The 15,757-nt window shown below is 38.7% G+C and overlaps 1 protein-coding gene and 1 non-coding gene across 3 annotated transcripts in view; both read right to left on the bottom strand.

The window, feature by feature from the left end:
• The window catches only part of DNA2 (DNA replication helicase/nuclease 2), a 47,474-nt gene that overhangs the window by 29,549 nt on the left and 2,168 nt on the right, over nucleotides 1-15,757 (bottom strand). For both annotated transcript variants that reach the window (XM_060112945.1, XM_060112952.1), the window contains exons 3-5: nucleotides 14,813-14,996; nucleotides 12,209-12,354; nucleotides 3,780-3,911 (exon numbers count right to left, since the gene is read on the bottom strand). In XM_060112945.1, the coding sequence (XP_059968928.1) occupies nucleotides 3,780-3,911; nucleotides 12,209-12,354; nucleotides 14,813-14,996 (462 nt within the window). The remainder of the gene's footprint in view (nucleotides 1-3,779; nucleotides 3,912-12,208; nucleotides 12,355-14,812; nucleotides 14,997-15,757) is intronic.
• On the bottom strand, nucleotides 988-1,094 carry LOC132501269 (U6 spliceosomal RNA). Its single transcript, XR_009534209.1, has one exon. It is a non-coding gene; the product is annotated as a U6 spliceosomal RNA (small nuclear RNA).

The raw sequence follows: 15,757 nt of genomic DNA, 5'->3' as shown, positions 1-15,757 counted from the left end.
CACAATTTTAAATCTCAAGCAAATTTAAATGACTCCAAAAGAAATAATAAGGGAGGAAAGAAAGGTAGGGAGGGAAGGTAAACAAGGATAAAGAAATAATTAGGGGGACTTCCCTGGTGGCGCAGTGGTTAGAATCCGCTTGCCAATGCAGGGGACACGGGTTCGAGCCCTGGTCCGGGAGGATCCCACATGCTGTGGAGCAACTAAGCCCGTGCGCCACAACTACTGAGCCTGAGCTCTAGAGCCCACAAGCCACAACTTCTGAGCTCACGTGCCACAACTACTGTAACCTGCGTGCCTAGAGCCCGTGCTCTGCAACAAAAGAAGCCATGACAATGAGAAGCCCGTGCACCGCAATGAAGAGTAGCCCCCGCTCACTGCAACTAGAGAAAGCCTGTGCTCAAGAACAAAGACCCAACACAGCCAAAAACAAATAAATTAATTAATTAAAAAATATATATATAAAGAATATTGCTAAGCAAAATGTTAAAAAAAAAAGAAAGAATTAGGAACAATGGAAAACAAAATTAAGTTTGTTATTTTTACAGAAAATCAAGAGACCAGAATGACAAAAATACTACAAAACAAAGCAAGGAACCAGGAAAAGAATGACTGCTTAATAAACAGCAGATTATCACAGTGACAACTAATGCACCCAAATCCACCCCATATACCAGACATACCAATCTGCTCCAAAGAAATAACAAAGAACAAAGCATTTATAAATTTATTTTAAAAAACACTACGAGAAACTTTAACCAATTTACTCTAGCATTTTTTTTAGGGTAAGGACTTGGTGGTAAATTTATGACCACAACAGAAGTAAAGAATATGATAAATAAACCCAATTCTAACAGCAAGATAAGCTTTGGGTTTTTTTAACCACGAAGTTTTTTTTTTTATTGAAGTATAGTTGATTTACAGTGTTGTGTAAGTTTCAGGTGTACAGCAAAGTGATATAGTTATAGATATATATGTATTCTTTTTAAAAATATGGAATGCTTCACGAATTTGTGTGTCATCTTTGTGCAGGGGCCATGCTAATCTTCTCTGTATCATTCCAATTTTACTGTATGTGCTGCCAAAATGAGCACAACCACTAAGTATTTTTAAAATAGATATATCAAAGTCCTATTGGCAAACTGATTGTGGTGATGGTTGTATAACTCTATGAATATACTCAATTATAAATAATTATAATAATAAAATAAATAAAATCTTACCGGCAGACACAGGACATTTAAACATTGCTAGCAACTTTCTAAAATGACTTAAAAAATTCTCAAAGAATTCTAGCAATATGCAAAAGGTTGTAAATTTTCCAAGTACTTTGGATGAAGTAGTCCAGTTATGAGGTTTTAATGCACAGAAATAACTGTCCCCGTAAGGTCCACCCCTCCACTTGTGTACTCTAATCCGTCTCTTTTACTCAATGACACAGCTCTAAGATTCCTCCCATCTCTTCTAAGTGTTAATGTTACCGTCTCTATGGAATTCTTCTCACTGGCATATAAAAATACCTCCCATCTTCAAAACAACAACAAAGCTCTCTTAACCCCACATAAGCCATTCCATTTCTACATACCCTTTCATAGAACAACCTGTCAATATAGTAGTCTACATTCCCTGACTCCAAATCCTCCTCTACCATTCTCTCTTGACTCCATTCTCATCACATTTTCTCCCCTGGAATCACCACTGACTTTTTTTTCCCTCACACCCTGCACCAAAACCTATCAGCTCTACGTTGAAAATCTGACCGTAATCCAACTGATTCTCATCACTTCCACAACCCTCACTCTGGTCTAAGCCGCCACCAACTCTTGCCTGGATTCCTGCAAGAATCTTCAAATTGGTGTCTCTACCTCTGCCCTTATCCTATAACATAGTCTTAAAAGACTGATTCTTTCAAAAGTAAATCAGATCAATATAGAAAGTAGCACAGAGAGAATAAGGAACTTGACTAAAGTTGCACAGATAAATTGTGGCAAAACTGGGATTCACATCCAGGTTCAGTATGTCCTTTAAACTTGAGAAAACACACTAGTGCAAAGAACTGACTGTTCCCAAGATTTCTGATTCACAAATCTTAAAACAAGTTCAGATCACAAAATGTCACAAGATAAAATATTGAGAATATTGAGAAAAAGATAAGAATATTGATATAAAAGGAAGTTATGACTACTTAAAGAAAAATAAAATGTTGCCTGTTTAAAAAAAAAAAAGAAAGAAAGAAATCAGATCAAAACCCTCTGTACAAACCCTGCAATGGCTTCCCATGGTAGCCAGATTACATGTGGTCATGGACTCAGAATGGCAGCCAATATCCTATAAGGTTTATGAGGCCCCAGGACAGCTGCTTCTCCTGTTCCACCTCACTCTGCTCAAGCCACACCAGCAGGAGTGCATTAGCCACAGGGCTTTTACCTGGAGTGCTCTTCCTGGAAACAGCTGCATGGCTCCCTCCTTCACTTCCTTCAGGCTCCTGCTCAATGTCACCTTATATACAGAGGCCTTTCATGACCATTCTTGGGAAATAATATGTCCCTCCAACTCCTCTTTCTTATCCTCCCCATTGTTCTACACTGCACTTATCACAATCTGGCACCCTGCTGTTTACTTGTTCAGTAGTACAGAAGCACCATAAAGCCAGTTGCTTTTTTTTTTTTTTCCTACTGTGATCCCAGCACCTAGAACATTACTTGGCACATATTAGGCACTTAATAAATATTTGCTGAATGGGCAAATAATGGGGGGAAAAAGGATAACCTACAAATTTGTATCAATGCTACTTTAAGGGGAAAAAAGGTAAAAAACAAACCAAATGCCAAACAGCATTGAATGCCTAAACACACTTTTTTTTTTTTTTTTTTTGCGGTATGCGGGCCTCTCACTGTTGTGGCCTCTCCCGTTGCAGAGCACAGGCTCCGGACGTGCAGGCTCAGCGGCCATGGCTCACGGGCCCAGCCGCTCCCCAGCATGTGGGATCTTCCCGGACCGGGGCACGAACCCGTGTCCCCTGCATCGGCAGGCGGACTCTCAACCACTGCGCCACCAGGGAAGCCCTAAACACACTATTTAAACATACAGCACAGGGCTTCCCTGGTGGCACAGTGGTTAAGAATCCATCTGCCGATGCAGGGGACACGGGTTCGAGCCCTGGTCCTGGAAGATCCCATATGCCGCGGAGCAACTAAGCCCGTGCGCCACAACTACTGAGCCCACGTGCCACAACTACTGAAGCCTGCGCGCCTAGAGCCCATGCTCCGCAACAAGAGAAGCCACGACAATGAGAAGCCCACACACCACAATGAAGAGTAGCCCCCGCTCACCGCAACTAGAGAAAGCCCACACACAGCAACGAAGACCCAACACAGCCAAAAATAAATAAATAAACAAATTTATTAAAAATAAATAAAAATAAACATACAGCATAAATCGATGGTAATCAACACATGAGACAGTCCATATATGATAGTAACATAGCAAAATATATATGAAATTAGGACAGCCCTCCCAAATATTTCTAAACTGAAGATTTTATTAAAAAACCATACCTATATCCAAAAATTATAAATTTTACTATAGTGAAAATAGAATTTTCTATTCATTAGATTATTTTTTTGTCCAAGAATTATACTCAGGACTGTAATTTATAAAGTAAGCAAACAAAAAGGCTAGTTGTCATAACTTGACCTCTAAAAAGCTTTAATTCAACATCTTGAATAAGATCCTGGTCTAAAGATATGAACACCATATAAACAAAATGGGTTTCTTACAGAGAGAGCTGCATCTGAGGGAAGTCAGTTGAAGTATGTTTATGCATGAAATCTCCAGCCCATTTAGAAAATGAAGGAAGATACTCCTCTACTTCTTGTTTTATTTCATCTTGATTCAGATTTAGGCGGTACCTGCCGAAGTAAGAGATATTAAATATGAAAGCTTAAATATTGAAAAAGTAAACAAGGAAAAAAACATTCAAATAAACAACCCAAGTGCCCATCAACTAATGAATGAATAAATAAAATTTGGTATATACAATGGAATATTATTCAGCCTTGGAAAGGAAGGAAATTCTGATACATGCAACAACATAGATGAACCTTGAGGACATTAGACTAAATAAGCCAACAACAAAAGGACAAATACTGCATAACGGCTTATGTGAGGTAACTAGAATAGTCAAATTCATAGAGACAGAAAGAATGGTGACTGCCAGGGACTGAGGGAAGGGGGGAGTTGTTTAATGGATATAAAGTTTCAGTCTGGGAAGATAAAAAAAGTTCTGGAGGTGGATGATGGTAATGTTTGCACAACAATGTCAATGTACTTAATGTCACTTAACTGTACCCTTAAAAGTGGTTAAGATTGTGATTTTTAATGCTATGCGTATTTTACCACACACAAAAAATCCAAATAACAGTGACATGACATCAAATTTCAGATCTGCTCCAACTCCTATCATCTCAGGTCTAATAGGTCCCAGTTACACTTTTGGGATAAAAAAGAAACCGTAGAAGATGTTGCTCCTGAAACCCAGCAATGGAAAGTAGAAAAGTAAAAGAGGAAAAAAGACTGTAGGAACAGAAAAGTCACATCAGCCTTACCGAATCAAAGGACAATTTATAGGAATGTTAACTTCTTAAGTCAGAAGTCAGCAAAGACTACCAGAATCTAGTCTCAATTTTTCAGGGTGCCCACAAGGTCAAAACTATGTCATAATAATACTACAACATTATTTGCCTTTTTTGCTCTTGTTTTCTCATGAGTACACAGTGGAGATTTCTGAGTCCACATACACACATACAATATAGCAATACAGAGAATGAAGAAGCAGATATAAGAAACCAGATGTCTTTTTTTTTTTATTGGAGTATAGTTGATTTACGTTGTGTTAGTTTCAGGTGTACAGCAAAGTGAATCAGTTATAGATACACATATATCCACTCTTTCTAGATTCTTTTCCCATATAGGCCATTACAGAGTATTGAGGAGAGTTCCCTGTGCTGTATAGTAGGTCCTTATCAGTTATCTATTTTATATATACAGGTGTCTTGTATTAAGTCATAAAATTAAAACATCTGCAAAAATGTAAAACAATGCCACTTGTCTCATTACATTTTTTTTCAGAAACAGTTATTTTTCATTAGACTGTTATTTATGTTAACATGGAATGGATTGTTATTGTTATTTTCAAATTAACCAGTAAACATTTTTAAATTGTCTCAGTTTTCATTTCTAGTACAGTTAATTATCTATAGATATAACCCACATAAACATAAGCTCCTCAGGGTCCTCAATAATTTTTTTAGTGTAACATGGTCCTGAGACCAAAAAGTTTTGAAACTTGCTGTCCCCTTCCCAGGATGGTTCTCCCAGCTCCTTCTGCATGTTTAAGCATCACAATCTTAATAACTACTCTGGGGTGTTAAGAGTACACGTGTTTCTGTCAGATCACACCTAGGTTTGAATCCTAACTCTTTATTAGATGTGTAACTTTGGGCGATTCACTGTTAACTGAGCCTCAGTTTCCTCATCTGTAAGGTGAGTTGATAACTACCACACAGTTAGTTTGACGATTAAGTAAAACAGCCTATGTAAAGTATTAATACTTGGCTTATGATAAGAACCAAATAAGGTATGAAGATAGTAACAGTAAATACTCATATAATGCTGACTCTAGGCCAGGTACTATTCTAGGTGCTTAACATGAACACTTTCAACCCTCATTATATCTCTATGAGATACTATTATTGTCACCCCACTTTAGAGCTAAGGAAACTGAAGCTCAGAAGTTACTTCCAAAGGACACACAGCTCTAGCTTGGGAACCTAAGTTCTTAACCCCTATGCTCCCTTCTACACTGTGTTTTGTTTTTGTTTTTTTTTTTTTGGCGGGCCTCTCACTACTGTGGCCTCTCCCTTTGCAGAGCACAGGCTCAGGACGCACAGGCTCAGCGGCCATGGCTCACGGGCCCAGCCGCTCCGCGGCATGTGGGATCTTCCCGGACCGGGGCACGAACCCGTGTCCCCTGCATCGGCAGGTGGACTCTCAACCACTGCGCCACCAGGGAAGCCCTACACTGTGTTTTAATAATTTACTGCCATAATTTTCTCCCTGCAGGCCTGAGTTCACCTGAGTACTGGTATAGCCTCCAACAATCTGCAAACTCCTTTCAAAAAACAGAACTTGGGCTTCCCTGGTGACGCAGTGGTTGAGAGTCCGCCTGCCGATGCAGGGGACACGGGTTCGTGCCCCGGTCCAGGAAGATCCCACATGCCGCAGAGCAGCTGGGCCCGTGAACCATGGCCGCTGAGCCTGCGCGTCCGGAGCCTGTGCTCCGCAACAGGAGAGGCCACAACAGTGAGAGGCCCGCATAGAGCCAAAAACAAAAAAAACAGAACTTACCATTTTTCTCTCCTTCTGAAGATAGCACAATATTCAATAACATATTCATCAAAATCTGAGACCCAGAATGCTACAAATTTACCATATAATAACTCTGTAACATTTCTAATACCAAATTTAATAAGCTCCTACTTTCCTAGGTTTCTGCTACCTCTGTCTTACCAGAACTAAGAAAGCAGAGCCCTATCAGTCCTCTAGGAGAGCCAGTTCAGCAGGGAAGACAAAATTAGCAATCCTAGCTCTGCCAAGATTGCTTGTCCTGAGCACAAAAGCAACTTCAGGTTGAAGGCAAAGCTGAAGAATCTCAAACCAGGGAGCAACTGCTGACACCAAAGTGCCCCGAATGACCTACAGAAACACAATTAGCCCACGTAAGGCAAAGGGTGTTTGTCTGAAAAAGGCTGTTTGAAACCTGGAAAACTTCCAGTGGATGAAAGATGATATAGGTGAGGACATGGGGGAAACAAGGACCCATATATTGCCTACAGAAATGCAAAATGAATTCTGCAGTATACACACATATTAAATCATTAAGTTGTATACCTTAAACTAATACAATGTTTATGTCAATGATATCTCAACAAAACTGGAAAACAATGAATGGAAGAAAGAAACAGGACAATGTCTGCATAGAGCAATTTGACAATATATATCAAAACTTTAAATGTACCCAGACAGGATCCTGTCCTGGAGGGAAAAAAATGCTACAAAGAACATTACTGGACAAAACTGAAATGTGCACAGTAGATCAGACACAAGTATTATAACAATGTTAAATTTCCTGAAGTTGATAACTGTTCTGTGGTTACATAAGAGAAAATCCTTATTCTTAGGAAATACACATTTAAGTATTTAAAGGTCAAAATAACATATATACGACTTAATCTCAAGCGGTTTAGAAAAACACACACACAACAGATAAATCTGAGTAAACAGTGTATGGATGTTCTTTGAACTACTCTTGCAACTTTTCTCTAAATTTAAAATTATTTTCAAATAAAAAGATTTTTTAACAAAAAGATACACCCCTATGTTCATAGCAGCACTACTCACAATAGCCAAGACATGAAAACAACCTAAATGTCCATTGACAGATGAATGGATAAAGATGTGGTACATATATACAATGGAATACTACTCAGCCATAAAAAAGAATGAAATAACGCCATTTGCGACAACGTGGATGCAACTAGAGACTATCATACTAAGAGAGGTAAATCAGAATGAGAAAGACAAATGCCATATGATATCGCTTATATGTGGAATCTAAATTATGACATAAATGAACCTATCTACGAAACAGAAACAAACTCACAGACATAGAGAATAGACTTGTGGTTGCCAAGGGGAGCGGGTTGGGGGAAGGATGGAGTGGGAGGTTGACGTAAGCTCTTATAAAATGGATAAACAACAAGGTCCAACTGTATAGCACTATATTCGATATCCTGTGATAAACCATAATGGAAAAGGATATAAAAAATATATATATATATAACTGAGTCACTCTGCTGTACAGCAGAAAATAATACAACACTGCAAATCAACTATACTTCAATGAAAAAAAAATTTTTTAAGATTTTTTAAATGTTTAAATGTAAATATCCTCTGGTCCAACAATTCCACTTCTAAGTATTGAGCCCAGATATATGCCTGCACAGCTATTAAAATTAAAATGTACAAAGTTATTTATTATAGTGTTGCTAATAAAAGCAAAGACTGAAATGCCAGGGGCTCTTAAATAAATTATTGTACATCCATACAATGAAACATTTTGCCACTCTTAATTAAAAATGAGATAGCTCAATCAGTACTAATATGGAATAATCACCAAGTTTTTTTTTTTTTTGGCCACACTGCCCGACTTGTAGAATCTTAGTTCCTTGACCAGGGATTGAACCCGGGTCTATGGCAGTGAAAGCACTGAATCCTAACCACTGGACCACCAGGGAACTCCCAAGATTTAATATTTATATACAATAATGTGTATGGTATGCTACCATTTATATAACAAATAATATATAAACATAAATAATCACACACACAATCACATGTAAATATTTGAAATCTCTACGGAAGGACAGACAACTTCTGATATCAGAAGTTGCCTCTGGAGCTAGGTAGTGACTGACCAGGGATGCAGGGGTAGAAAGGACTTACTTTCACTGTATACCCTCTTGTACTATTACAACAACACGTGGTGTATGTGAATTTATAACCTATTTAGAAATAATAATTTACTATTAAAAAAAAAACCCTGCACAACTGGGTAATCTTTTTCCTAAATAACCTTCATGAACCATCCTGGAACCATTCTTCATTGTCACCATCTCCTTAGGCAGATTCTTCCTAGTGTTATACTTTTTACAGACCAGGACTCTTCTAATTTTCCAAACCAATCCACACTGGTTATTTAAAGTTTTCTGCATTTAAATTCTGCCTTTTTAATTTCAAGCCAAATCACAGCAAAATAACATGTAACCACCTGTTCTTTCCTGAGACTACAGAGATACTTAAGGTTTGGCATCTTCAAGCCTAGACTTTTATAGGTATAATGAGAGGACAGAGCATGAACAGGTAAAAATCTGCTCTAAGATCTGTAATAAAGTAGAAGGGCCTATGAGAGAGGGTAGGAAAGAACTTTGGATCTGTTATTTTTAGGCTCTGGGAATTTTAAAAAGTATCCTTTTGAACAGGGTTGGGCAAGATTCATGAGAGAATTAGTATTTTCATAACTGAAATGAAACATATTTTCCCTTAATGACTTAGGATATAATGATAAAAAAAAAATAATGCAGCAAAATGGATGGAAAGAGATTACCATACTAAGTGAAGTCAGAGAAAGACAACTATCATATGATATCACTTATATGTGGAATCTAAAATATGATAGAAATGAACTTATTTAGAAAACAGAGACTCACAAACATAGAAAACAAACTTATGATTACCAAAGGGGACGGGGGGGCAGGGGGGCAGGGATAAATTAGAAGTTTGGATTTAGCAGATACAAACTACTATATATAAAATAGATAAACAAGGTCCGACTGTATAGCACAGGGAACTCTATTCAATATCCTGTAATAAACCATAATGGAAAAGAATATGAAAAAGAATACATAGGGACTTCCCTGGTGGCTCAGTGGTTAAGAATCCGCCTGCCAATTCAGGGGACACAGGTTCCAGCCCTGGTCTGGGAAGATCCCACATGCCACGGAGCAACTAAGCCTGTGTGCCACAACTACTGAGCCTGCACTCTAGAGCCTGCGAGCCACAACTACTGAGCCCACGTGCTACAACTACTGAAGCCTGCGTGCCTAGAGCCCCTGCTCGCTGCAACTAGAGAAAGCCCACGTGCAGCAAGGAAGACCCAACGCAGCCAAAAATAAAAATTAATTAGTTACTTAATTTAAAAAAAAAGAATATATATGGGGGCTTCCCTGGTGGCGCAGTGGTTGAGAGTCCGCCTGCCGATGCAGGGGACACGGGTTCTTGCCCCAGTCCGGGAAGATCCCACATGCCGCAGAACGGCTGGGCCCATGAGCCATGGCTGTTGAGCCTGCGCGTCTGGAGCCTGTGCTCCGCTACGGGAGAGGCCACAGCAGTGAGAGGCCCACGTACCGCAAAAAAAAAAAAAAAAAAAAAAAAAAAAAAGAATATATATGTATGTATATGTATAAATAACTGAATCACTTTGTTATACACCAGAAACTAACACAACGTTGTAAATCAACTATACTTCAAAATATATATATATATATATATATATATAATTCAGTGATACCCAAGGATCTGCTAAGAATACATTCCTGACACAACACTGTAAAGCAACTATACTCCAATAAAAATTAATTAAAGGGACTTCCCTGGTGGTCCAGTGGTTAAGACTCTGTGCTTCCACTGCAGGGGGCACGGGTTTGATCCCTGGTCAGGGAACTAAGTTTCCTCAAGTCACGCTGTGCGGCCAAAAACAAAACAAAACAAACAAAAAAATATTCTGATCTTCATGGTTCTTATATTTTTTAAAAGTTTCTCCTTTCCTATACAGTAATGAAGCTATCAGCTCTCCTATTATATGACTATGAAGGTACCTTTCTCCCGCATCTTAGAAACCAGATAAGACTGTTAGATATTAACGAAAAATAACAGATGCTGAGGGCATAAGAGACATTCCATTATGTAACATGCACAGGGTTTAATACAAGGACATGAATTCTGAGCAAGGCTGCTCAAAATCTTTGTTTTCTTTCATCCTTATATTCACGTTGGGTTCTGGACTGATCAGGTTACCTGATACCTGAATACCTGTGGTGGTTTAAAATATGTCCACATATCCTTTGACACCCCCTTCAAAAGATGGCACCTAATTCCCCTACTGTTACGGGAGAGCTAGACTTAGTAATGAGTACTTAATGAATAAAAAAAGCAGAAGTGACATCATAGCAATCAGAGACTAGGTTATAAAAGGCACTGTGGCTTCCTGCTCTCTTTCTTGGACCCTTCAATCTGAAGGAAGCAGATTGTGTCCCAGGACACATCAGCCAGCCCCCTAGAGAAGCCCATGTGGCAAGGAACTGAGGCCTCCTGCCAACAGCCAGCTAGGAACTGAGTCCTCGCCACAACAGACATGTGAGTGAGTCATCACGGAAGCAGATGCTCCTGCCGGGGTCATGCCTTCAGATGCAGCTCACATGGGAGACCCTGAGCCAGAGCCACCCAGCTGAACTACTTCCAAATTCCTGACTGACAAAAACTATGAGATAACAGGTTAGATGTTTGTCATTTTAAGGCACTAAGTTTTGATGTGTTTTGTTTCAGGGCAATGATCCATACAATACACAACAGATCCTGGTTAGGGTGTGACAAAAAAAATTTTTTAATTTGAAAACCAAAGTGGTAACTAAAGCAATAAGTAGAACTCTTAAGCAAAAACTTTATTATATCTATTCATATTCTGAATGCCATGCTGTGTGGTTGTGACCAAGTGACAACTTCTCTGTGCTTCTATTTCTTCCTTTATAACAGGTTGCTATCAGATTATATAAGATAGCTAAAAAGCACTTAACACAGTGCCTGACATAGGGCAGGGTTCTAAAATGTTTTTAAGACAATAGATTGTACATCATTAGTAAATAAGTGTAGAATTATGGAACACATTTTTCTCACTTAAACAGTGAAATGTAGAATTATATCTGGGAAAGGTAGGTTTGTATCAATTAGTCTGGAAAGCAAAATCACCACTAATAAAAGAATTTCTGTGAAAAAAAGATGGACTGCAGTAGGAGTCAATAAAGAAATAGAGAATATGCCAATCCCTCTGCAGGTAGCCACTCATAAAACGCCAATGACTAGCCATTTGTGGGTTTACATATATTATCTCCATTGTCACAAAAAGTCTGCAAAATAGGTATTATCACCCTTTTCAGAATCTTTCAGTAACTAGTTCAATCATAAAATTGGCAAAGCTAGAATTTGAAAGGAGGTTCATCTGACTCCCAACCCTATACAATTTTCAGGATGTCACATTGTTTCTAGAAGTAAAACAAAAAGTTCACACTCTCTGAGTGCAGCTGTGGAGCCTATTATGCATATAGAGAATATTTAGATATTTAGCCAAAGAATTGCTGTTCTGCAATTTCAGAAGCTCTTCGCAGAATTGCAGTGGGATACTACAACCCTGAAATCTGCATTCTAGTATTATACTGATTTATATTTAATAGTCTAATAGCCAAATACCTTACAGACGCTAGGAAAGAAGTTATATAACAAAACTGTATCTATAGTTCCTCTCGTAACTACTTACATTTCCTTCAGATGCCTTATTTCTCGAACAGTTTGAAAAGCAAGTTCTTGTAGCTTTTCTGGGGCAAAACTGTCACTTATTGCTTTTTGAAATACTTCATGGAGAACCGTACCAATCAGCATTTGGCGTGTGGCTGGATCAGAGTTCTACCAGAAAAAAACAAAAATCATACAAACATCTTATTTCACAACGTATCAACAGATGTGATCGTACATTTATTACCTAACCTATTGAACCACCATAACCAAAGTACACTGGTGAGACAAATGCCAAAATATGAAACAATTTTTTTTCTGGTGAGTGAAATTATAGGTGACTTTCACTTTCTTCAATTTAGAATTACCTGAATTATTTTACAAGTTATTTTTTTCAAATCAGTATATTTCCATTTTGAAAAAAATTAAAATAACTTATATGAAAAAGTTCAATGTGGTCTCAAATATTTAACATATTCATCTCTAATTTCACTTTATAATGAACCCACATAGAAAAGTCAATAGACACATAGATCACAAAGTCATGTGAGTAAACTACTCAAACATGAAACAAACTTACAGCAGAGATTTTTTTTTTTGGCTGCCCCACACACCTGTGGGATCTTAGTTCCCCAACCAGGGACTGAACCCAGGCCCTGGCAGTTAAAGCGCTGAGTCCTAACCACTGGACCACCGGGGAATTCTCTACAGCAGAGATTTTTTTTCAAATTTATTTTTTTAAATTAATTAATTAATTTATTTTTGGCTGTGTTGGGTCTTCGTTGCTGCACATGGGCTTTCTCTAGTTGAGGCGAGCAGGGGCTACTCTTTGTTGCGGTACGTGCGCTCCTCATTGCAGGGGCTTCTCTTGTTGCAGAGCACGGGCTCCAGGTGCACAGGCTTTAGAAGCTGTGGCTCGCGGGCTCTAGAGCACAGGCTCAGTAGTTGTGACGCATGGGCTTAGTTGCTCCGCAGCAAGTGGGATCTGCCCGGACCAGGGCTGAACCCGTGTCCCTTGCATTGGCAGGTGGATTCTTAACCACTGTACCACCAGGGAAGTCCCCAGCAGAGATTTTTGACAAACTCTCGCCACTCAAAAAGAAACAGTAGTTTTCAATTAACTCTTTTATTAGCCTGGATCATCCCCTTTAAACTATCAAAAAACACGAAAAAGTCCACAAGACACCCATCAGGAATTTTAAAAATTAATTTACAGGGAACTCTCTGTACTATTTTTGTAAGTTCTATGTGAGTCTAAAATTATTTCAAAATAAGGTTTTTAAAATATTAATATTCAGGTCTGCTTTACAATATGTGGTTAAAAGAGAAGTAAATAGTATCCCCACAATTGAAGAAAAAAGCTGATTTAAAAAAAAAAACTATAAATAAGTGATAACTAAGACTATTAGAAAATCTACTTAGGTATTTTTCCTTCTTTTACTCTTCTTGCTTAGCTGCTTTTTTTTTTTTTTTTTTTAGGCTGCATTGGGTCTTCATTGCTATGCACGGGATTTCTCTAGTTGCAGCGAGCGGGGGCTGCTCTTCATTGTGGTGCGCGGGCTTCTCATTGCAGTGGCTTCTCTTGTTGCAGAGCACGGGCTCTAGACCCCTGTCCCCTGCATCGGCAGGCAGATTCCTAACCACTGCACCACCAGGGAAGCCCTTAGCTGTATTTTTTGGTTTTCTACAGACATAGAGACTAATTGTATAGTTAAAAGAATACCCTGGGAGGAAGAGGAAACTTAACAAATAAAACTCACATTCTTCAAAAGTAAATGTCACTGGGAATTCCCTGGGGGTCCAGTGTTTAGGACCCCGTGCTCTCACTGCTGAGGGCCTGGGTTCAATCCCTTGTCAGAGAACTAAGATCCCACAAGCCGTGCAGTACAATCAAAAAATAAAAAAGAAATGGCATTGAAACAAAGGGAGTGGATGTAAGGCAGAATATAGATTAAAAGAAACTATGAGACATATCAACCAAACATAATATTGTTTGGATACTGACGCTAACAAACGAACTGAATAAAAAAATATTTGATAAAAGACATTAGAGATAAAACTATTAGATTAATTTAAGGAATTACTGTTTATTTTATTGTCTATGATAAAGATACTGTGTTTATATATTTTTTTAAAACCTCAGCTTTCATTTAGTTGCAAAATAATACAATGTCTGGGAACAGCAAAATGGGTACATGGGAGTTTATTATAATCATCTCTTCGCATATGTTTGAAACTTTCCATAATAATGTTTTTAAAAGAGACTCTCACATTTACTTTTAGTTCACTGGGAATCACATGAAGCCAAGTTTGGAAATGCCCAGATATATTAAATTAAAATTTTTATCACTGAAATTAGTTATATTATTATTAGAATTAATTATTTTACAAAATGTTGAATAAGATTCAAAGGATCTTAGGGCACCTGGCCTTGAATCCCAACACTGCCACTTACTACCTACAGTAACTTTGGGCAAGTTACTTAACTTCCTGATTTTCCCCAGTAGTAAAATGCAGCTGATTAATACCATCTACTTCACAGGCTTGTTGGGAGGATTAAGTAAGAGTGTAAAAGTGCTCTGTAAACTCTCAAGACCCTGTGGAAACACTGGCTGTTAATACTGTTCACCTTAAATGTTTCACTCAGGACAGCTCTTCTCATGCATCGAATACTACTGGCTATGCTTGTGCCAGAAATCAGCATGTCTGGATACAGAATCAAATATCCAAAATCTTCATCTATTATCCAAGTATCGGATATGCAGTCTCCCTCTAAATGAATGATGTCCCCTGGCTCTACTGGTACAAAGCACCTAAAAATAAAGCAAGATTAAAGTATACATAGTTTAGATTCCTACATTTAAACATATTAAGGAGGCTTCAAAAATAACTGGAGGGATTTCCCTGGTGGACCAGTGGTTAAGACTCCGTGCTCCCAATGCAGGGGGCCCGGGTTCGATTCCTGGTCAGGGAACTAGATCCCGCATACCGCAACTAAGAGCCCGCACACGGCAACGAACATCCCGCGTGCCGCAACTAAGACCCGGCGCAGCCAAATAAATAAATATTTTTTTAAAATAAACAAATAACTGGATATCTTATGTAAAGAAATAAGTATTTCTAAATTTCTGGGTCTTGCATCATCTACTGCAAAAGCTATCAAATTATTAACAGTGTATAGCTTCAATTATGGATGAGGTTGTTCTAATAATAATTCTCTCATTCTTAAGACTTATACCTACAGCTTCTATAAGCCTTGAGGCATGAAGCCAAACACAATGTACCAAGAACAAAATCATATTTATCTAGTTCAAACCATCCAACTTGCAGCCTAGACAAAGTTAGACCTCCACCTTCTCTGCATCTCCCCTTCACCCCTCACATACTACACACTGCTTGAGAAGCAACAGCTAGAGTCTAAGGATGTTCTTTGCAGTACGCGGGCCTCTCACTCTTGTGGCCTCTCCCGTTGCGGAGCACAGGCTCCAGACGTGCAGGCTCAGCGGCCATGGCTCACGGGCCTAGCCGCTCTGCGGCATGTGGGATCTTCCTGGACCGGGGCACGAACCCGTGT

The sequence above is a fragment of the Mesoplodon densirostris genome, chromosome 1 (assembly GCF_025265405.1).
Source record: "Mesoplodon densirostris isolate mMesDen1 chromosome 1, mMesDen1 primary haplotype, whole genome shotgun sequence".
Lineage (NCBI taxonomy): Eukaryota > Metazoa > Chordata > Mammalia > Artiodactyla > Ziphiidae > Mesoplodon > Mesoplodon densirostris.
The sequence above is the reverse complement of the archived record's forward strand: the minus strand, read 5'-3'. Positions and strand labels throughout refer to the sequence as shown.